Below are 24,508 nucleotides of genomic sequence, written 5' to 3'. Positions count from 1 at the left end.
GCTCATTGTTTAAAGGTATATACTATACAATAGAATATTTACATATCCTCATTATATTTCTGTTTCTCGTAGTTGACATAATGACATTACATTTGCATTTAGTCATTTAGCTGTGTTTCTATCCAAAGCGACTTACAAATTGTGTACAAGTCAGCAGGAGGGGTACATCTCTGGTGGTTAAGGGTAAGTGGTGTTGTTTATCTAGCGGTGTCGAACATGAGCACTATACACTCTGAGTGCATAGTAGTATAGACACATAACATTAGCATAGTACATTGTACATAGTAGGTAGTAGTATAGACGTAGTAGCATAATAGTACACAAGATAAAAGACAGTAAGAAGATTTTCCTTTCTTTTTTATTATTCTGATATTGATTGAAATTATTTTCAATTGTAGCTAAATAGGATAGACAGTATCATTTAAATGCAGCAACCCATAAATAGAGCTATCAAGTATCCGTAATAATATAAATGTTCATGTAAAAGTACTCAATACAGTAAGTGTTTTTTTTTTTTTTTTTTTACCTTGCCTTGATTATTTTGTCATGTGCACAACAATCTGTTGTGAGACATTTTTTAATCACTGTATTATTTCTTAATACCTTTATGGAATTAAATCATTCAATGGAGATGAGCTCTTTGTGTGAACTGGTGGTTTGAATCCAGCTGATTGGTACAATGCATGGCTGTCGTAGGTGTTGAACCAAACACCACACTGTAAGACATCATGTATGAATCACTGTAGTCTTTAACCAAACACCACACTGTAAGACATCATGTATGAATCACTGTAGTCTTTAACCAAACACCACACTGTAAGACATCATGTATGAATCACTGTAGTCTTTAACCAAACACCACACTGTAAGACATCATGTATGGATCACTGTAGTCTTTAACCAAACACCACACTGTAAGACATCATGTATGGATCACTGTAGTCTTTAACCAAACACCACACTGTAAGACATCATGTATGGATCACTGTAGTCTTTAACCAAACACCACACTGTAAGACATCATGTATAAATCACTGTAGTCTTTAACGAAACACCACACTGTAAGACATCATGTATGGATCACTGTAGTCTTTAACCAAACACCACACTGTAAGACATCATGTATGGATCACTGTAGTCTTTAACCAAACACCACACTGTAAGACATCATGTATGGATCACTGTAGTCTTTAACCAAACACCACACTGTAAGACATCATGTATGAATCACTGTAGACTTTAACCAAACACCACACTGTAAGACATCATGTATGGATCACTGTAGACTTTAACCAAACACCACACTGTAAGACATCATGTATGGATCACTGTGTAGTCTTTAACCAAACACCACACTGTAAGACATCATGTATGGATCACTGTAGTGTTTAACCAAACACCACACTGTAAGACATCATGTATGAATCACTGTAGACGTACAGCATCTGGTCCACTGGGTTGTAGTTCAGAGAGTTGATATTAGGCGACAACTTATTGATGTATATGCCCACATTAAACCTCTCCGCCCCCGTGGTGGTGTCTAACGAATAGAAGATCTCCTCTGTGTCTTTGCTGATGTACCGTGTGGCGTAGAGCACTCCGCAGGCCACAAACGTGTTGGTCACCCTTTTCTTGTAGACCGAGGTGGTCCAGTTTTGACCGAATGTTAGCTCCTCTTTGTCCAGCTCCACCTTAGATAACACCAGGTTGCCAAAGTTCTGGGAAGTGGTGTAGATCACCCAGACGCCACTCTCGTCTGTGGCCAGGTCCAGATCGGTGTAGGGGTAACAGGTATCGTCACGGGTACAGAAGTTTGCCATGGAGTTGAAGCTGTGTAGGAGGAGATAAAATAGAATATAATTTGCATAATGTTATTTGTGTAATATTGTACACCTCAGTATCGATTTGTGAATATGAACAAGTCTCTCCTTAAAGGAATGTCCTTCAGATTTGTCTAATTCTAGTCCCATTTCTTACTCACGATGTTGATTGGTAGAGTCCCCCCATCCCCCCTCCCCCATACTAGCTCTGGATAGGTAGCCACAAACCAATGTAAAGTCAGCGGGGTGGAGCTCCACTCTGTACAAGCTAACTGAACTGACATCTACTTTGAGTGCACTTGTGTGGAGTCATTTTCAGTGAGCCTCAGTCAGCTTGTACAGACAGGAGCTCAACCCCAATTCACTTTGCGGCTAACTCGCTGGGACTAGCATGAGGGGTGGCGTGGTTTGCGCTGAGAAAGGACTCTACCAATCAACATCATCATTGGTAAATAGCAAATAGGGCTAGGGCTCCAAGAACTATAACTATCCCTTTAAGCTGAGAAAACAAGTGATGATGTCACCAAGAGACAAACCCTGGAGATGCTCTATAGACAGTGAATAATGGAACGGCTAGGACACTATGACAGTAACCATGGCGATTACACTGGGATAATGTGTACAGTTTCTGATTCAGAGCTAAACGTTAATTACAACTCTATTGGATATAATAGCATTTTATGAGCCCAAAAACTGTAAACAAAATTTTTACTTGATGACATCACGACTTCAAGTGTTGAAGCTCTAAGTCCCAGCTTTGTCTATGTTTATAGATATTGCCATAACTCTCCAAAATCACTGGAATAACACAATGTAAACGATGGCACAGGGTGGATTTTCCCTTAAACATTCTACATGTTTGTTTGCATGCAGGCTCAGGGTCAATCCCATTTCAATTCAGTTGATTCACTAGAGTGGTTTTATTTAAAACCTTTTGAGATGAAAAGGTTGTCACGTCCAACCTCTTACAAATAACAAATGCTCAACAATAAGCAAATGAACAGCTATTAAATTGATAGAATTGAAAATTAACCGAGTCCAACCCTGTTCTTCTATGTGCTTCTTCAATAAAATAACCATAACGTGGCATTTCAGCAGTGTGGAAGGTATTTAGTGTTGAGCAGGGTGAACGAAGGTTATCCTATAACCCTAGTTATATGAATTATGGCGAGCGCTCTGCCTACTGGAACTATCCCTTTAATCATATACTATCATGAAAACGTTCACGCACGTGTACGCACCCACTTGCCTGACCACGCCCACATCCGCTCATATATAAGCGGGGTCATGGCCATACTACCAGCTCCTTCCCCAGTCTTTCACCGGAAACGGAAGACCGTGTGGTCCTCAGTGAGTCGAAGCAGAGCGCTCGCCATAATTTATATAACTAGGGTTATAGGATAACCTTCGTTATATTTCATTTATGGCTTTGCGCTCTGCCTACTGGAACACAAGAGTGGAGCAGAGCGGAAAGCTCGACAGATGTACCCGCTGAGGCCCCCTACAACCATCAGAATACCGGGGAGGATCCGGGCCCCCCGGCCCCCCCTAGTGAGGGACAGGAGGGAGACCAGACCCGACTGTGCGAAGAGGGTTTAGCACCTCAAACGCACAGGGTGAGCAGACCGTGGGACTTACCTTCGTATAGAAGGGCCCGCGACTACTCGGACGCACATCCCGCACGCCACCAGGGAACGGACGTGAAGCAAAAAAAAACTGTCACAGCCCCCAACATTGCGGGGTCGGGGTCAAAAAGCCCCAACCCCGTGGCAAGGCCATAGCAGCGGGGCGTTGAGGAGGTCCCAGCCCCAGCCCCAGGCCACATCCCGGGGGCTAGGACCCCCTGAAAAAGGGGCCTGGTGAGGTCAACGAGGCCGCGGCATCAGGACCCCACCAGACGGTCACTGGTGACACCACCCCCCACATCGCCAGCATATCGGACAGGGCCTAAAATAGGTGAAGGCCCTTCTCCCCCTGGCACGCCGCTTCGAAGCGCTCCCAAGGAGGCTTCCCCCCCACAATGCCATGGGGCCAGCTGGCGCGCCGCGGAGACAACCCTCCAAGGAGGTTGATCCCTCAATCCAGGTCGACAGGTCTTAAGAGCAGAACTTGACCTGCGCCCGGAGCACTGCGGACTAGACAGGCGCCTAAGGGGCCTACTGTAAGAACAGTATCCCGGTGGAAAGGGTGTTCGGTATGGCGTGCACCATGTCACAATCTCATGGGGCCACGAACCTCGCAGAGTCAGAGTTAGCCAACCCCGCCAGCGAACAGATTCCACCACGAACCCTGACCCTGCCAATTTATTAATCCCGCGGGGTTGAGGTTCAGAGAAAGAGTTTGACACAATTGGCAGACGTCATGAAAGATGCAGGGGCATACTCTCGGGCAGCCGGGGCCAGACCCGGGCTCAACCTGAGAGTCGACTCTGCTACCAACACACCGGAGAGACAACCACCCACCTATGTTTACTAACAGAGAGTGGTTGCTCCCTTAACCCACTAAGACACCCCGGAAACACAACTGCGCGTATACACAGGCTATACAATGCAGTTCAAGCGTTTCAGGTTTAAAAAGGGTTAACCCAGGCCACAGGTCATTGAGGGGGAGGCCCGACCTGGGCCTGGAGGACCGGGACCTACACAGGGATGCATAGAGGAGTTGACAGAAACAGCCTCCCCAACAGCCCCCTCCCATCCCCGGCTCAGCAGGGAGGGAGGGGTGAAATGAATGGAGAAGGACCACCCACCTAACATTGTGCAAAAAAGTACAGTATGGACCAATGCACACCACTGTTAAGGGCAACTCGTAGTGGCACCTATATGACACACACATTCATGACATCAACCTCTGTGACGTCCGGTCCGCCCTGGCATTTTCCCCCCGGAAAAGCTCAGGGTCCTTCGGGGTACCAGGAACTTGTCTGCGCCCCGGCGGACAATGGGTTAAACTGATCCGGTCCGGCGCGACCAGGACAAGTCCCGTGCCCTTGTCACACCGCCGCCTCCAGTCCTAAGAGGGGGGTAGGTACGCGTGTCGATCCAAAACATCACAGAGGGCGCCACCAAGAGGCTCTGACACCCTCTGAGGAGGCTCTGAAACTCCTTGAGCAGGCTCTGAAAACTCAAAACGGCCCAATATACACTACTGGTAGGGAGCAAAGCAGAAGAACCAATAGTCTTGACTGCATTGCATCCCCTCCTTTACAATGACAGCGGCCTGTAGCACAGGCCCTGTAACTCACGGACATGTCTCTTGGCCAACAAGAAAACGCGCCTGTGACATCTTCAAATGGCCGGGGGAATCCCGTGTCCCACCTACTAATTTGGTGTGGGAAACAGGGAAATCCCCGCCCCCCCCTCCCCGTGACGAGAGAGAGAAAAACACCCTCGTCAGGGAAACTGATAGGTAGAAAAGCACAACCTCCCGGCCAATCAGTTACGTAAAGGATATAACTATATCCGGGGGGGGGGGGGGGGTTATTCTGTCCACCCCCTCAACACCTCACCCCTGATAGGACGCCATAAAAAAGCAGAGCCGTGACACCAGTTTGCATAGCACGCTACATGAAAGCACATACTTACCTAGAGTACATCATGCTTACAGAAGAATCTTTTCAGAATCGGATCCCTTCTGCCACTCCAATGTCACTTCGATGTCAGTTTAGAACTAGCACTAGGTGTTAATTTTCTGCCGTAAACAAAGCAAGGGTACTTAACTTAAGTGCTGCCCCAGGGAGGGGGTCGGGGGCTACTGCCTTCAGACCCCCAAGATAATTTTTATATGGGCAGTCTGACTTGGGCTACTGTACCATATATTAGTGTTGCAATGCATGATAAATAAACAGTGAAAAAAGCTAAGAAATTGGATGGGGCTGGGACATTTGGGACGAATACAAATGTAAGATGAAAATCTTTCCAGCCTGTGGCAGGCAGTGGAGGTGTGAAATCCAGAACAATAGGAGTCACAAAGTGGAGTGGTGGAGTAGTGGTAGAGTAGCAGTAAAAGCTGGACTTCTAAGGGCTTCTACTGTACATCATGCACGCCAGCCACAACCTCGTTTGTGTAAAAAACAGGTTTTATTTCACGGCTCTGGCTTATGTGTGGAAAACTTGCCACCCGCTATTTTTATCATTACCCTTAACACTTTGAGTGCCAGCCACGAGAAATATCGATTTTCAGCCCGCTTCTATAGCGTGCATAAGTACACATATCGATAATCTAGCGAAATGAACCGATTAAAAAAACAATCCGTTTCGACAATGTTGACTGCAAACAAGTCATTGATAAGCGACGGGCGTATTAGACACATAGCCATAATTTAAGATATAGTTTATGCGTTCGCAAATATGATCGCCCTCCATTGACTACAGCGTTGGCACTCAAGCGCCTATTTCTGGCACCCCCTGCTGGCACGGAAAGTGTTAAGCAAAGAAAAAATATCAGACTAAAGAGAGAGGGACCAAAAGGTCCTCGGTTCATATGCCACATATGTACAACTCTGTGAGCTAACACCCATACCAGTTGTGGACTCAATGCTACGTTTACCTAAACGTATTACATGAAAACACACACAACTCTCATCATACAATAAACCCAAGTTTACTTAAGAACGCTGTCTTAAGTAGAGAGAAGGACATAAGCCTTGGCTAAGTGTTAGAACTACAGGCCTTGCCCAGTTATACACAATAGCAACCAATGCACATTTTCAGAGAAAACTGCACAAACTCCAAGCAAGAAGGCGCCCCCAGCATTTGTAGCTGTGGGTTCACATAGCACACGTCGTAACCCCCAAAATACAGTGAAGTAATCACACGTTTTGTTAAACAAATTGTTATTAACCAAAAACATTTGGGGGGAGGGGGAGAGTGGGGCATAGTGTAACGTGTCCGGGAGCATGTCTATGTTCCCCGGGTCCTATGTTCCCCGCTTGATTGATTGATTGAAAATTTTAGACCACCAGCCCTGATTCCAAACTCTAACCTTAACCAACTTCAAAATGGCGTAGCTGAGATTGTGCTCGTCACCAATGCAAGAGGCTGCGGTCTCGACTCCCGGAGAGTCAGCATTGCCTTGGCTTGGGCTGATCGCTATACTAACTCGTTTGGCTGAGTTATGGTGAGGGAAGCCGTGGGTGGGTCCTGGGCGTTGTGGACAGCGACCCCTACAGTTTGGTCGGGGCGCCTGCACAGTGAGGGTAGGATCTGGAGAAAGGTAGTGTGACCTTCCACACGTTACACTCTCCCGGTGAGAATCTGCGCTGCCAGGCTGGCTGCCGGCTGATGTGTCGGAGGAAAGCATGTGACAGTCTCCGGCCTCCCGGACCAACAGTAGGGGGGGGTGCGCAACAACCAGGAAGGGGGTTGGGAATTGGCATAACGACTAACAGTGGGATGGGAGAAAAAATCGGAAAAAGGAGGGGGGAAAAGATAATAACAAATAAAAAAAAAAAAACTTCGAAAGAGGGCCTAAGCTTAACCAGTTCGAAACAAGGCGGACATTAATAATTAATAAAATAAACATTTATAAAAATGTCAATCAATTAATCAATCAAGCGGGGAACATAGGACCCGGGGAACATAGGACACGGGGAACATAGGGATGATCCCACATGTCCTACCTGACCCCCGGACGCAGGATGAATGGCCGCAACAAATGGCTGGTCCACCACGTTGACGAGGCCTCTTGCTGGCGGGGCCAGAAGTGGCGACGGCTGGAGCCTCGCTCCGGCGCTTCGCCCACATCCTGCGGCCGGCCCGCTACCTCCCCACGGCTAACGCCAACAGTTAGCACAAGCTAACGGCTAACTCCAGGCTGACGGTTAGCACCAAGCTAACAGCTAGCCTTTACAGGCCCACCGTCGGCTCTGACCAATGGCCAGCTACCGGCTAACAGCTAGCTCTTACCGGCCTACCGACAGCCACCGGCTAACGCAGCAGCAAGCTAACGGTTAGCTCTCACTGTTAGCTAACGGCTACTACTGAAGCTGTGTAACGTGAGGAATAACGATGCAGGCCTGATCACTTCAGACAGCCGACTGCCTCTTCTTTAGTCCAAAGAAAAAAGGGGCAGACAACAACCGTCTCTCTCACAGGACGGCGTTACCAGAGATACAGTGGCGTTGGCAGCAAGCCCCATCTTATGCGGGCTGCTGCCGCCTTGAGTTTGGGCAAAAAAAAACGCAAACCCGCACCCCTCGCGCCAGGAGGCTGCACTCTCTGTCTCCATAGGATAGGCGGGAGCCAGCATCAGGTGCGGCTAGCAGAGGGCATCCCTCCTCAGAGACTCGGGACTCGAACCCAGACACGGGGCTCCCAGGAAAACAAAGCCTCTGTTTTCGTGGGGCGTCAAACAAGAACCCCCCGTCCCCTCCATCCCGCGATAGAGAGGCAATCCCCGCTTGGATGCGGCTGTTCTGCGGGGCCGCAAGCCTGCGCAGCCGACCCCGCACAACTGACACACCTGAGGCCCGCGTCGCAGTATCCAGCTGCACAGCCGTAGCCAGACCCGGCGGCATGGGCGGGCATTTGGGGGCCGGGCCCGCCCACTGAGTCAGCTGTGCCCGCCCTGGTAAAAAAAAATATATATATATTTTTTTGCCAATCAAAGTCGACTATCCAAATCCTTAGTCGGGGACAGCCCTAGTGGGCACTGATGTCAACAACAACACTACTGAAGCTAGCACGGCACTCTGTGAGAATTCGTTTTCTACCCTCAAGAAGTTGAACGTCTTTACAGAGCATTGCCTTAGTATGCTTCATCAACGCAAGGCCAATTTAATTCAGTTGGCATTTGAGAAGGACTTAACAAAAAAGTTCAGGAATGAGTGGAGGGACAGTGTTTTAAGAAGATTTCACTCTGTCCCCAAATGCTGCTTGCCGCTCTACTAATGAGTATTTTTTTTTTTTTTTTTTTTATGCACCTTATTTTTGTCAGTTCAGTTCAGTTTGTCAGTGAATTCAGAAGTGTTGAATAAATGGAGACTTTTCAAAGATATAGAATAGAATAGAAATGTATTATCCTGAGGGAAATTTGACACTGCAAATCACTCAACATTAAACATTTAGACAGAACAAGTCACGAATAAGAATAACAAAACAAATGGCCTAAGAATAGAACAAAATGAAATAGAATAAAAATTGAATAAAAGATACAGTAAATAAATACAGTAAAAATATACTGAAGTCTACAGTAGGTGTAATATTGCACAGTGATGTTTAAAAAGTAAGAGTCCAGGAAGATGGTAACTGTCACTCTGTGCTCAGTGATGCAGTGAGGCACAGTGATGCATTGTATAGTCTGATGGCTGTCGGAATGAAGGACTTCCTGTGCCGTTCAGTGCTGCATTTAGGTAGTGTGAGCCTGGCAATGAACATGCTCCTCCTGTCAGCCAAGTCTGTGTATAGTGGGTGGGAGGGGTTTTCCCTGATGGCCTGGAGCTTAGCAAGGTTCCTCCTCTCCGCCACCCTCGCTAGAGTCCAGCTCCACCCCAACCACGCTACTGGCCTTCCTGACCATCTTATCCAGCCTGTTTGTGTCCCCTGCTCTCAGTCCGCTGCCCCAGCAGGTCTGTTATATATATCCGTTCAGTCTGTTTTTGTATAAGTGAATGTTCTTAAGATAGAGAGAAATTAGATTTTTCAATTGCCTCTCTGCTGTTTAGTTCAGCACCGTGGGCAGCGCCAAGCAAGCCACAGCGCCGCTGTCCCAGCTCAAACGTATAAAAGGGAACCTGTGTTGAAAAACCATTGTGCCCCCCCGAGAACATTTTATGCCCCCCCACTCATTTGTTTCTGCAGCCTGGTCTGGCCGGAGCGCAATGCTGGCGGGGGAACTGCCCAGCGACGCGCACTCCCCAAATGTGAAACGCCGGTGGAGGTCAGAATAATCCTCTAGACTCTCCGGTGGTGACGACATTATACTTTCTTTCTCCCGTAAATTAGTGAGAGAGGGAAAAACAAAAGACAACGCCAACACAGCTCCTATAACTAACTAACTACTTTAAGCACTAAACTGGAAGCGGTGCTATACACAGACTTCATGCTGGTGAAAGTAGGGAAGGAGCTGGTAGTATGGCCATGACCCCACTTATATATGAGCGGATGTGGGCGTGGTCAGGCAGGTGGGTGCGTACACGTGGGTGAACGTTTTCATGATAGTATATGATTAAAGGGATAGTTCCAGTAGGCAGAGCGCAAAGCCATAAATGAAATATAACAGGCCTTACGCATGTGGGGTGTTTTATTGCCCACTGCCTAAATTGGGGACTGCTGATGGGTTCACAGCCATTTGGGGTAAATAATGGTAAATGGTGCATTTCTATAGCACTTTTATCCAAAGCACTTTACAATGCTCCTCACATTCACCCATTCACTCACACATTCACACACCGACGGCGGAGGCAGCCATGCAAGGTGCCAACCTGCTCATCGGGAGGAGTTAGAGGTTAGGTGTCTTGCTCAAGGACATTTCGACACGCTGCCCGGGAGGAGCGGGAATCGAACCGGGAACCTCCGGATTACCAGACGAGCCACTGTCGCCCATAAATCAGTGAGTAAGAGTTGCAGGTGCGTTGAAGCAGTGTTGTAGTTTCGAGTCCGAGTTGAGTCTCGAGTCCCCAGTGTTCAAGTCCGAGTCCAAGTCTGAGTCACAAAAGAAGAGCCTGAGTCGAGTCCGAGTCGAGTCCCCATTACCCTAGTCCCAGTCCGAGTCCAAGTCATCAAGGTTGAGTCCACTCTGGCAGTCAAAGAGGTGACATAGAAATAGAAAAAGGTCTACATACATAAATTATGTTATAAATGTAACATAAATTACACAGCGGTCACCATTTCAAAGGGAGTTTAATTACTTTGCCATTAATATAGCCATCAATATCTTAGCCTTTTACAAAAAAATTCTAAAGAAATAACTGTATTTATCAATTAACAAGTCTGAGTCCTCGTCTGCATCTTCCGAGTCTGAATGCAGTCAATGCTCGAGTCCAAGTCCAAGTCATCAGTGCTCAAGTCCAAGTTGAGTCCCGAGTCCTGAAAATCAGTCGAGGACTTGAGTACTACAACACTGCATTGAAGCATGTAACAGAGCAGAATAGAGGATGTTCTGCTTGACGAGAAATAAAGCCGCCATAACCGACTGCCCTTTTTCCTTCATCTGTTGAGAACAAGGACGTCTCTGGATCTTTTAGAAGATGGGGCTTGTTTAGTGATCCACACAACAGACCTCTAAAGATCCATAATCTTCCCTTTAAGTTATGGTTTATCTTTTTTTATTAGAAGAATTTATGCAAATGTATACATTAAAATTATAGGCTACATCTTCCATTTCATTCCCCATTCCTATCCCCTAACCCCACCCCATCCCACCCAAGGAGAGCGACAACAAACATACATATAGTAATACACATAAATATTTTTTTTTATAATTAAACATAAATACAGATGTGACAGAAAAAATAATAATAATAATAATATATAATATAAGTAATACTCTCCATTCTGGTAGCATGTTTTCCAGATAGTTATATATAAAAAAAATATATATAGAAAGTTAATTTAACACCCTCAGCGGTATAGTAAGACCACCACAATGCCACATCTTCCCTTTAAGTTGACACAGAAAAGTGTCCCACCTAGTGCCTGTGGGAAGCTCCATGCTGGTGGCCTCCTTGGTCTCGAGGTTGAAGCGGCAGATGGCGTCCCGGTTGTAACAGCCGTAGTAGAGTGCCTCTCCGTAGAGCACCACGTTGGGCCCCTGGATGTAGATCTTCGAGGTGGCGGCGATCACCGTGTTACCTGAGGAGAACAAGACCGACATGAGGAACAACCATCACCAGCTATTACTGTATGATGAGAATCATGAGACATGATGAGACGGACAGACGGCGGACGGACGGACGGACGGACGGACGGACGGACGGACAGATAGATAGATAGATAGATAGATAGATAGATAGATAGATAGATAGATAGATAGATAGATAGATAGATAGATAGATAGATAGATAGATAGATAGATAGATAGATAGATAGATAGATAGATAGATAGATAGATAGATAGATAGATAGATAGATACCTGGGACGCTCTCCCCGACGACAAGGGAGCTGAGACTGGAGTAACGGCGTACGTAATTGGTCCATCTACCCTTGTTGTTAATTTGCACCATCCAATACCAGCTCTCCTTCCCTGGGGCAGGTTTAGGGTCACGACCCCAGGCTCCAAAAGTGTGTTTGCGAGGGTATTCCCCTGCTGTGAAGACCTTGGAGTCAGACACATTCAGGAATCGACCGTGAGGACAGAAGGCTACAAACACAACCAGGATGGAAATGGAGAAGAGCAGAGGAGAGAAGACACTGTCAAACTGCAATTTACAAATACAAGCTAAAGACAACTATCAAATCGAGACTTGTGTAAATTAACTGCTTGAATAAATCATATATTTTACACGAGAGCTACACGCTCAAATCAAATCTTTGTTCCTGTTGTTCCCTTGACCTCCACCCCTCAACAGTGGTGGGCTGTATAAGTATAATATTACTTTTCCCAGTAACAAGTAGTGTAAGGAATTACTACTGTACCTCAAATTCGGTAATAATATTACAGTTACCCCATCAAAAGGCAACATGTTACTTTCACTTTGATTTTGATCGGTCCAAACTGTGCTCAAGGCTTGGGTACTTATTGTACGAAATTCCAATGTCCAAAACTCTCAAAAAGGACCAGACAGCGCTGATGTGTCTTCTTCAGTTACGGGGTGAAATGAAAGTTTGCAGAGTAAATCCTTAGCACTGTTTCATTATCTTGGAGTGCGAGATGAGGCCTGACCATTTTTCCTAAAAATACAACCTCAAATCTCTATGCTCTCCTACAACAGTGGACAGACCAGAACATCGCTCCCTGCGATCCATCACAAACAGTGTCTGAGGAAGGCACGCAGCATTGTCAAGGACACCTCTCAGTCTCATCCCAATCACAGAGTGTGTGCCCTCCTCCCCTCCGGGAGGCGCTACAGGAACCTCCGCTCCAAGTCAAGCGGACTCAGGAACAGCTTCTTTTCCTCAGCTGTCATCTCACTGAACTCTGTACCACGATGACAGCCCGCCCCCTCCATACAAACGCTGAACTCCATTGCCTATACCCTAGGCTCTGTTACCCATACTGTGTGAACTTTAAACTCTTGCCTATACTCAATTTATACCTGCCTATTGCTTTCACAGTCTACTGCCTTACACTGTAATCATAATATATATACTGTATATATATATATATATATATATATATATATATATATATATATATATATATATATATATATATATATATATATATATACAGAAGTACATATCTGTAGATACTATACCTACAGTATATCTGTACATATCCCTTACCTACTCTTACTAGCTGCTGCTGGCCAGTATGACTACCATTGTGTCTTATACCTGTATCACTGTACACAATAATACTACAAATCTGTACTGTACATACATCTGATTAGCACTATTACTCAGTAGTACTAATTTATTATGTTATATCCAGTTGAATCACCTGTACATTGTATACTACTATTGCACTTTACTGTTACATTTGCACTCTTTTGGTTGTGCTGTATAATGATAATACATTTTAATCTAGTCTAATAGAGTGAGCACTCCCTATCTACACAGTACAGTGTCCCCACGGCTGCGTTTTCTACCCAGAAGACAACACTGCTGCCATCAGAGGCACATTCTGTTTTCTACCCAGAAGACAACACTGCTGCCATCAGAGGCACATTCTGTTTTCTACCCAGAAGACAACACTGCTGCCATCAGAGGCACATTCTGTTTTCTACCCAGAAGACAACACTGCTGCCGTGCCAACATTTACATTTAGTCATTTAGCTGACGCTTTTATCCAAAGCGAATGACAAGTTCTGTACGACAAGTCATCAGGAAGGGTACAACTCTAGCAGCTGAGTAACAATGTTCATCCTACAGTGTAGGTTAGTTTATTAGGACAAGTGCATGACAGTAAGGTTAGTTAGGGTTAGATTTTTTATTTTATTTATTATTATTTTTGTTTCAGATAATGAGGCACATTCTGTTTTCTACCCAGAAGACAACACTGCTGCCGTCAGAGGCACATTCTGTTTTCTACCCAGAAGACAACACTGTTGCCGTGCCAACAGAGGCACATTCTGTTTTCTACCCGAAGACAACACTGTTGCCGTCAGAGGCACATTCTGTTTTCTACCCAGAAGACAACACTGTTGCCGTGCCAACAGAGGCACATTCTGTTTTCTACCCAGAAGACAACACTGCTGCCGTCAGAGGCACATTCTGTTTTCTACCCAGAAGACAACACTGCTGCCATCAGAGGCACATTCTGTTTTCTACCCAGAAGACAACACTGCTGCCATCAGAGGCACATTCTGTTTTCTACCCAGAAGACAACACTGCAGTGCTGCCGTGTTTTCTACCCAGAAGACAACACGGCTTGTTCCTTTGAGAAGTGGTTGGAACGCGTGTATGCTTTCTACAACGCAGTTGGGCGATTTGCGATTCTGATTGGCCACTGACGTTTCTGGTCATGTGACATGTGCGCCCAATAGCGTAATGATTTGTGATGAGGGTCAACAGCTGCGACAACTTTGTTCATCATTGTGTTTATGAGATTAGTATATTGAACAAAAACAATTCTGACTGTCTATTCTTCTGATAGCAGGACGGTGTTTAATCAAAGGGTTCTAGTCTTGCACAGGGGCCAATCAGCATGGGTATGGGCGGGTTCATTTTCTATTGATGGGGATTTGATTGGCTGTTTTTAAATAAAGTGCGGCCACAGGATTATTAACGTTAACGTTAGTTCGGCCAGAGAAACAAATATACTATTTAAAATGGTTGGACCTGCGAGATTTGTACTTTGTACTTTGTTACATTTTAACACTAGCACAGCCGACAAGGGGTCACATAACCCCTAGGCATTTTCAATAAATGTATCCTCGTCACTCTGTCGAGCTTATCTGGCACGGTTTCTGAAATTTCAAAATTACTTCAGGAAAATGGAATTAGAACGTTATGTCAGCTATTTCTGCTGAGCGGCCACCTCCCTCCCTCCTTGACCCTCCATCCCTTTCACTCTCTCCCTCCCTTTCACTCTCTCCCTCCCTTTCTCTCTCTCCCTTTCTCTCCCCCCTCCCTTTCTCTCCCTCCCTCCCTCTCTCTCCCTCCCTCTCTGCCCCTATCTCTTTCTCCCTCTCTTTCCCTCTCTCTATACCTCCCTCTCCCTCCTTCTCATTTCCTCTCCCTCCCTCCCTTCCTCTCTCCCTCCCTCTCTCCCTCTCTCTCTCTCTCTCCCTCCCTCCCTCCCTCCCTCCCTTTCTCCTTCTCCCTCCCTCCCTCCCTCATTGACCCTCCCTCCCTTCTCTCTCTCCCATCTCCATTCTAAAGGCTGTCAGGTCTTCTGACCCGTTCCCGGCGGGAATTAGTGTCATTTTCTCCATGGCTGTGCTAGTGTTAAATGTAAGGAGTAAAAAAGTATGTATTTTGTCTATGAAATGTAATTGAGTAAAAGTACAAGTATACAAACCTAATAATACTTGTGTAAAGTACAAATCCCCAAAAACAGTACTTACGTATTGTAACAAAGTACAATTACTCAAGTACTTTACCCCTGATGGTTACTGAGGACCTGAAGGAACCAGCTTCCTGTCACCTGTGTTCAGGACGTACCGTGTGCAGGGGTGGGCAGGGGAGCGGGGGGTTTGTTCTTGCACTGATCCAGCTCTTTCCTCAGGCGCTGGTTGGCCTGCTCTCTCTTGATGACATTCATGGTGTCAAAGACCTCCAGAACCTGCATCTCCCGTCTCAGAAACTGGACCTGAGTGGTATTGGAATGCATGTTGATAATAATAATAATAATAATAATGGATTGGATTTATATAGCGCTCTTCATGACACCCCAGTGACCCCAGAGCGCTTACAGAGTCCATTATTCGTTCATACACAGTCATACCGGTGGTGGTAAGCTGCAATTGCAGCCAGAGCTGCCCTGAGGCAGACTCACAGAAGCGTGGCGAATAATCATCGCCTACGGCCCCTCCGACCACCACCAACATTCATTCACATGCATACACATTCATACGAGGCAAGTAGGTTAAGTGTCTTGCCCAAGGACACAACGGCAGTGGGATGGACATGGGCTTGAGCGGGATTCGAACCACCAACCCTTCGATCATTGGACGACCTGCTCTACCACTGAGCCACGCCGCCCCTGAATGATACATAATGTGTGTGTGTGTGTGTGTGCGTGCGTGCGTGCGTGCGTGCGTGCGTGCGTGTGTGTGTGTGTTGGGTAGGGGTTTTGTATTGTGAAAACCTTTAATATTGCAAATAGTCTTATGACACCTTTTGAGCAGTGCTGGTGCTGATGCTATAGTGCCCCCTGGTGGTGGTGTTGAGCTTGTAGATGAGCTGCAGGATCTCAGTCATTTCATTCTCGATGACCTGCAGGCTGATGGCCCCAATCAGGTCCCCGCCATCCTCCCTCTCCAGCTGCGACACGTCCACCTCTAGGTGGCGCAAGCGACTCTCCAGCCCCAGCAATAGACTTTTTAACTCCCTGGCCTGCATGGGACACAGAGAGAGAGAGAGAGAGAGAGAGAGAGAGAGAGAGAGAGAGAGAGAGAGAGAGAGAGAGAGAGAGAGAGAGAGAGAGAGAGAGAGAGAGAGAGAGAGAGAGAGAGAGAGAGAGAGAGAGAAATCATCATCATTGTTCTGCCTCCCAGGCAGTGTATATGGGTTTGATTTGCTTTGGCACCACCTGTTGGTCGAACTTGGTATATACAGGAAGTGGGACCTCATGGTAAAACAGGAAGTGGTATCTCACAGATAAACAGGAAGTGGGACCTGCAGCTTCACCAGGAAGAGAGTTTTCATTAGGAACAACATGCTGTTCTTATCTATAGTAATCCTTTGATTTGCCCCATCGTAAGCATTGTCTGTAAGTAATCCTTTATTGTTTGTAATGTTATCTTTCAGTTTTGAAGTATATTGTCGTAGATGGGTCGCTGTTATGTTCGTATTCTATTACCTATGATACATGCTAATGGCAGATACAGTAGATGTGCATAATACTTGGAATGTTTAGTACAACATGTCTACATATAATCATTTAGTACACTTACTGTATATCTATACTTTTTACGTGCACTAGTAGTAACACTATGCACTTCATTCTGTTTCAGTTTTACTCCATCCTATCCTAGCAACAAGAACTGCATTAAACAAGGAAGTTAAGTTTGACTCGTGTTGCTTATTGGGGAGTTTGGCTGGCCGTCTACCTTTGATTGGGAACATCATCGGGAGGACAGCACAGTAAAAAGACAAGCGACCAGCTGGTGCAACGTCGATCCCTTCGACAGATCAGAATAGCATTATGGAACCCGCCAAAGAGAACGACACAACCTCTCAAGCCAGCACAAGCAGCGACCGCTCATCTACAGCTTCAGCCAGCACAGCAACAAGGGCCCGTGTAAGGGCAGAGGCAGCGCGCGTACGTGCATCATTTGCAGAGAAAGAGACTAAACTAAAACAGGAGCTAGCCGAGAGAGATGCCCAGGCGGCTCTGGAGAACACTAGACTGGCTCTGGAGAAGGCTAGACTGGACGCCGAATTGGGAGCTTTGGCTCTCCAAAGAGAGGCAGCCGTCGCCATAGCACAGGCAGAGGTATTGGAGGCAGCCGAACAGCAGGGTAGAACACCGCCCAGCAGAGGCAGGAGGACGCTCTCAGGGAGCGACATTGCCGACCGGACAAGTGCCTATGTAAACCAACAGAAAGAGTTACATAAAACTTCGCGTCGCGATGTCCCCGCCCCCTTGTCTATTCGACTCGATGGCAGTCTAATCCAATGGGGAACCGCATACGAGGATTCGCGACCTAACTCCCCTACCCAGGAGCCTGTCATGCTGCCCGGAGAGCACGTCACACCGTTCTACACGACCCCCTCCAAAACACGTCGTCATGCCGACGAGACCTATCGGGACGAATTTAAGCCACGTATCCAAAATATGAACCCTTCAGCTCGACCCTATACTCCTCATTACCACACCCCACCAGCTAACCCCGCCGAAACCCCTGAGATAACAGACTTTGTTAAATACTTAGCACGTCGGGAGCTAGTGACAACGGGACTCAACCAGTTCGACGACCAACCAGAGAGTTTTCGGGCATGGCAGTCGTCATTCCTCAACGCCATCAGAGGTCTCAACCTATCAGCCAGTGAAGAATTGGACCTCTTGACCAAGTGGCTAGGCAAGGAATCATCCCACCACGTCAGGAGAATGCGTCAGATACACGTCAACGATCCCGAAGCAGCACTGTGGAAGGCATGGGATAGACTAAGCAGGCGTTACGCCTCACCCGAGGTAATTGAAAATACTCTTTTCAAGAAACTGGATGCGTTTCCTAGGATCTCCAGTAAAGACTATATCAAACTCATGGAGCTTGGAGACCTCCTTATGGAGTTCCAGTCTGCAAAGGAGGATGGATACCTACCCGGGTTGGCCTTCCTGGACACCGCTCGCGGCATCAACCCTATAGTAGAGAAACTCCCATACGCCCTACAGGAGAAATGGATATCCCAAGGCTCCAGGTTCAAAGACGAAAACGACGGCCTCTTTCCCCCATTCTCCTACTTCACTAGATTTATTTGCTATGAAGCACGCATCAGGAACGACCCAAGCTTTGCTCTCCCCAGCAACAGTCCTCTTGTGAGAGATAGGCCAGCCTATCAGACAGGGAGAACCCCAGTGTCAGTCCACAAGACAGACGTCTCCCCAGACACCGAACAGGACACAAACATATTTCCAAGGCAAATCGAGAATCCAGGAAAGAACTGCCCTATCCATCGCGCACCACACCCATTAAGTAGGTGCTATGGTTTTAGAGCAAAACCACTCGACGAGAGAAGGGCCTTCCTCCGCGAAAATGGGATGTGTTACAGGTGTTGCGCATCATACTCCCATTTAGCCAGGGACTGTAAACTTTCCGTGAAATGCGATGAGTGTGAGAGTGACCGGCATATCGCAGCTATGCATCCTGGCCCAACATCGCAAGCAGTTCCAACGCCGGCACCAGAGGATAACGAGGAGGAGGAAGAAGATCTTATCGTCACCTCACACTGCACTGAGGTTTGCAGCGAAAGGCAGCCAGCAACGTCCTGCTCTAAAATATGTCTGGTTCAAGTCTTTCCCCAGGGGCAGCGTCACAGGGCGGTCAAGATGTACGCCGTACTCGATGAGCAGAGTAACCGCTCATTAGCAAGGCCAGAATTCTTCGAGCTATTTAATGTCAAGAGCTACTCCTCCCCCTACTCATTAAGAACATGTGCTGGGGTCGTCAACACGTCTGGAAGAAAGGCGGAAGGCTTCCAAATCGAGCCGGTGGATGGAGGAACTACCCTCACGTTACCACCACTGATCGAGTGCAAGCAAATCCTTACCAACAGGTCAGAAATACCGACTCCAAAGGCAGCTCGCTTCCATTCCCATCTGAAGTCCGTCGCAGGTCACCTCCCGGAGCTCGACCCAAACGCTCAAATCCTCCTTTTGCTAGGAAGAGACATCATACGAGTACATAAGGTGAGACAGCAGGTCAACGGCCCTCACGACGCCCCCTTTGCTCAGAGATTGGATTTGGGATGGGTCGTGGTTGGGGAAGTGTGCCTTGGGAACACACACAAGCCTAGCGTGAGCACCTTCAGGACCCACGTGCTAGAGAATGGATGCCCTTCCTACTTGACACCCTGCAACAACTTCATGGACCTGAAAGAGAGAACGTGGCATGGCGGGGATCAACAGAATGGCCTCATCAACACACACAGATCCAACTCGGAGAGAGTTACAGCGGATAACTCAGGACGAACCCCTGCCATATCAGGACACGTCCCCGCCGTCTCAGGACACGTCCCCGCTGTCTCAGGACACTTCCCTGCTGTCTCAGGACACGCCCCCGTCATCTCAGGACACGCCCCTGCGGTCTCCGGACACGCCCCTGCTGTCTCCGGACACGCCCCAGCTGTCTCCGGACACGCCCCCGCTGTCTCCGGACACTCCCCTGCTGTCTCCGGACACGCCCCTACTGTCCCCGGACACTCCCCTGCTGTCTCCGGACACGCCCCTGCTGTATCCGGACACTCCCCTGCTGTCTCTGGACACGCCCCTGCCATCCCCGGACACTCCCCTGCTGTCTCCGGACACGCCCCTGCTGTCTCCGGACACCCCCTTGCTGTCCCCGGACACTCCCCTGCTGTCTCCGGACACGCCCCTGCCGTCTCCGGACACTCCCTTGCTGTCTCCGGACACTCTCCTGCTGTCTCCGGACATGCCCCTGTCGTCTCCGGACACTCCCCTGCCTCCTCCGGACACGCCCCTGCTGTCTCAGGACACTCCCCCTCCCCTGCTTCAGGACACCCTTCCAACTTCACAGACCTGAAAGAGAGAACGCGGCACTGCGGGGAGCAACAGAACGGCCTGATCAGTGCACACAAATCCAGCTCGGAGAGAGTTACAGGGGACAACCTGGGTCGCAGTGTGTGCCAAACAACTGCTAACGACAACAGGCTTGCCTTATCCATAGAGGATACCGTCATTTTAAATATTATGGTTATTATTATATTATCAGAGACGTACAGGGATGAGAGGAACAGCTGGGTTCCCCCACTACCCTTCAAGATGCCACGAAGACGACTCCCAAACAACCGCAAGCAGGCACTCAATCGCCCTACTTCACTGTGTCGAACCTTCGACAGGAAACCTGGAGATTTCTCAGACAAGGACCTCCACCGAAGCCAATGGAGACAGGTGCAAGCCCTTGCCAGCACATTCTTGACCCGCTGGAGACATGAGTACCTCCGGACACTGCAGAGTCGTCGCAAGTGGGTCGAAGATCACCGCAACTTACGGCGACATTGTGCCGTTGAAAGACAGCCAAGCTGCAAGGAACGAGTGGCCTATGGCACTGGTAACTTCCACCTTCCCAAGCCAGGACGGAAAGGTGCGTAAGGTCGAAGTAAAGACCACAGCTCAAGGAAGTCCAAAGACATTCCTGAGACCCGTTTCAGAAATCGTGCTTATTTTGCCTAAAGAGGACTAAAGTTATGTGTTGAGTTAATGTGTACTATAGCGTACACGTTTAATGTGGGGAGTGTTCTGCCTCCCAGGCAGTGTATATGGGTTTGATTTGCTTTGGCACCACCTGTTGGTCGAACTTGGTATATACAGGAAGTGGGACCTCATGGTAAAACAGGAAGTGGTATCTCACAGATAAACAGGAAGTGGGACCTGCAGCTTCACCAGGAAGAGAGTTTTCATTAGGAACAACATGCTGTTCTTATCTATAGTAATCCTTTGATTTGCCCCATCGTAAGCATTGTCTGTAAGTAATCCTTTATTGTTTGTAATGTTATCTTTCAGTTTTGAAGTATATTGTCGTAGATGGGTCGCTGTTATGTTCGTATTCTATTACCTATGATACATGCTAATGGCAGATACAGTAGATGTGCATAATACTTGGAATGTTTAGTACAACATGTCTACATATAATCATTTAGTACACTTACTGTATATCTATACTTTTTACGTGCACTAGTAGTAACACTATGCACTTCATTCTGTTTCAGTTTTACTCCATCCTATCCTAGCAACAAGAACTGCATTAAACAAGGAAGTTAAGTTTGACTCGTGTTGCTTATTGGGGAGTTTGGCTGGCCGTCTACCTTTGATTGGGAACATCATCGGGAGGACAGCACAATCATCATTATCATCGTCGTCATTATTTCATCATTATCACAAATATTTTCATCATTACAGTCATCATCATCATCATTATTATCATCGTCATCATTATTTCATCATTATATCATCACACCCATAATACTGGTCATTTGTACAAACTAATAATACACTAGTTAACTAATTAATGGTGAATATGTATATCTTTTAAGAATTTGCATTATGTTCTTTCTGTGCCCCAGGACAGTTCAGTCAGTATTTAGTTTTTTGGAGTGGCTACTGGCTACCCATTTGTTTAGCTGTGGATCACTGTTACTTTGGGCCTTTACTAATTACCATGTGCAGTACTACCAAAACATGAGCTTTACCTACACATATTGCTGATATTTGGGCCATAAAGAGAAACACCACTCTGTGTTTGAATTCATATGTCGATCTGGGACACATCAATATGTTACTAGAGAATCATGACATTAACCAGTTACCATGTCTGGGGTGAAGTAACCAGTTACCATGTCCATGTCTGGGGTGAAGTAACCAGTTACCATGTCTGGGGTCAAGTAACCAGTTACCATGTCTGGGGTGATGTAACCAGTTACCATGTCTGGGGTGATGTAACAACCAGTTACCATGTCTGGGGTGAAGTTAACCAGTTACCATGTCTGGGGTGATGTAACAACCAGTTACCATGTCTGGGGTGAAGTTAACCAGTTACCATGTCTGGGGTGACGTCCTGGATGCATTTTGAGGCGCTCTCCTCCACCTTCCTCAGCTTGTCGTGAGGGAACGGCTGCTGCACATTCTCCAGCTCACACACACAGTCACCAGAGGACATAGCCTGTTCAAAGTACATAAACATTATCATTGATGCAATATTGGATACATTTGTCATTTAGCTTGAAAATGGAGGACCCTACGTAAACAAGATGAAAGTATTTTTTCTGGTCTTCATCCTCTTAGCAGCTGTTGTTATATTGAGCTGTACTGTATTGTACCCATTCTGCAATCTGTTAATAACATTTTCAATCAATCAATCAATCAATCAATCAATCAATCAATCAAGCTGACGCTTATATCCAAAGGGTACAACTCTTACAGCTGAGTAACAATGTTCATCAAACAGTGCTGAAACGTGGGTGCTGCAGTGTTGAGTGCACAGTAGTAAAGACATATTTATTAGTAGTAGTAGTAGGAAGAGTGCATGATAGTATAAGACAGTAAGGTTAGTGTTTTTTATTTATTTTATTTATATATATTAATTTCAGATATTGATTGAAGAAGTGTGCTTTTAGTCGACGGCGAAAGATTGGTGGGGTTTGGGCTGTCCTAACTGTGGTGGGAAGTTCCTTCCACCATTGAGGAATGAAACCCGAGCGGCTTCTCCTCCCTCCCGGAGCCAGAGTGGGTCTGAGGCGGCCAGAGGATGTAGAGAGCAGGGGTCCTGAGGGTGTGGAGCTAGAGACCGTCGACCGGAGGTAGGCGGGAGCCGTTCCCTTCGAAGTATATATATAATATACATTTGAGCTGGTGTTCAATATACTAATCTCATAAACAATGACAACAAAGTTGTCGCAGCTGTTGACCCTCATCACAAATCATTATTTTATATCACAAGTAGGGATGCTCGATATTGGCTTTTTTACCGATACCGATATACTGATATTGTCCAACTCTTAATTTCCGATACCGATATCAACCGATACCGATATATGCAGAATTAACACAACATTATGCATACTTTTGACAATAAATAAAATCAGAATGTGTTCTTACTTGTTTGCCTGGGTAAATAAGGGTTATAGAAATGTAAATATATATATTTTTTTTAAACCAATACCGATATTTTTCGATATCACATTTTAATGCCGATATCGGCCGATAATATCGGACATCCCTAATCACAAGGCAATGTCCATTTGGCAAAATGAGAAACAAAATATTTGTATCTCCAACAATTAAAAAGTAAATACATTATAAATAAATAGATAAATAATAAGCCTTAATAAATACATAAATACTAATAATAAATACATAACGATGCACTAAATAGCAGTTGTTGTTTCTTACCTGGTGGGCGATGGTGAGAACAGCAAACAGCTGTAGAGTTACACAGAGCTTCATGATGGAAGAGAAACCAGAGGCAAGTGACACTACTCCTCTGAGCGCAGCGAGGATATACAAATACTGCTGGTATTTAGGTATGTGTTTTTTGTGTATGTGTGTGTGCGCATGTATGCACTCGTGTGTGTACTCCCATACCGCTTTGCGTAATGTTCTATAATAGGATGAACTAATTGTAGATCAGAATAACAAGCGGTTACTTCACCCCGGTATGTTCCTATGTTGCCTAACCACCAGGAGGAAGCTACACAATCAGCAGTGGTGCAAAATCTCTTACACACTGCTGGTGTTTTCATTTAGGGCACAGGTGTCAAACTCAACATCCTTAATATTATTTTATTGCCGTTTTCTCGTGATGACATAATTATTTTGTTATCTCTATATAACAAAGTCCGTTTTCTTGTGATAACGACTTATTATTTTGTTATCTTGATATAAGTCAGTTTTCTCCACTTTTTCTCCTTATTTTTCTCCCATCGCAATTTCGCCTCGCAATTCTCCCTTCAATTCTCCCCTCCCCTGTCTCGAACGTCGCTATAGACTATGCCTCCCACTGGTCGGCTGCAGTGAGGACGAAGACTTGCATCACATGTCCCCTCCGGTACACGAGGAGGCAGCTGTCGCATCTTTTCACCTAAACAGCGCAATCTCTCGGTGGCGAGGAGTAACGCGTGGGAGGCTCACGCTGCCCCCGTTACTTCCTGATTCTGCTGTACAGGCGCACCAACCGACCTGTAGGAGTCGCTGTCCACAGCGTCCAATCCCCACCCACCGGCTTTCCCACCCCTAACACTGCCAA

General features: G+C 46.6%; 1 protein-coding gene across 1 annotated transcript; it reads right to left on the bottom strand.

Moving 5' to 3' along the window:
- Positions 1-475: 475 nt before the first annotated feature.
- LOC311244858 (olfactomedin-4) lies at positions 476-23,711 on the bottom strand. Its single transcript, XM_084334544.1, has 8 exons — positions 23,656-23,711; positions 22,920-23,081; positions 22,304-22,426; positions 16,203-16,421; positions 15,528-15,675; positions 11,893-12,120; positions 11,449-11,611; positions 476-1,830 (listed from the first exon to the last, which is right to left on the bottom strand). Exons 1-8 carry the CDS (start codon positions 23,707-23,709, stop codon positions 1,389-1,391), a joined length of 1,539 nt encoding a protein of 512 aa, XP_084190670.1. The 5' UTR covers positions 23,710-23,711; the 3' UTR covers positions 476-1,388.
- Positions 23,712-24,508: the final 797 nt, after the last annotated feature.

The sequence above is a fragment of the Notolepis coatsorum genome (assembly GCF_963971535.1).
Source record: "Notolepis coatsorum genome assembly, chromosome: 18".
NCBI classification, from domain to species: domain Eukaryota; kingdom Metazoa; phylum Chordata; class Actinopteri; order Aulopiformes; family Paralepididae; genus Notolepis; species Notolepis coatsorum.
This window is presented reverse-complemented; position numbering and strand designations above follow the sequence as displayed.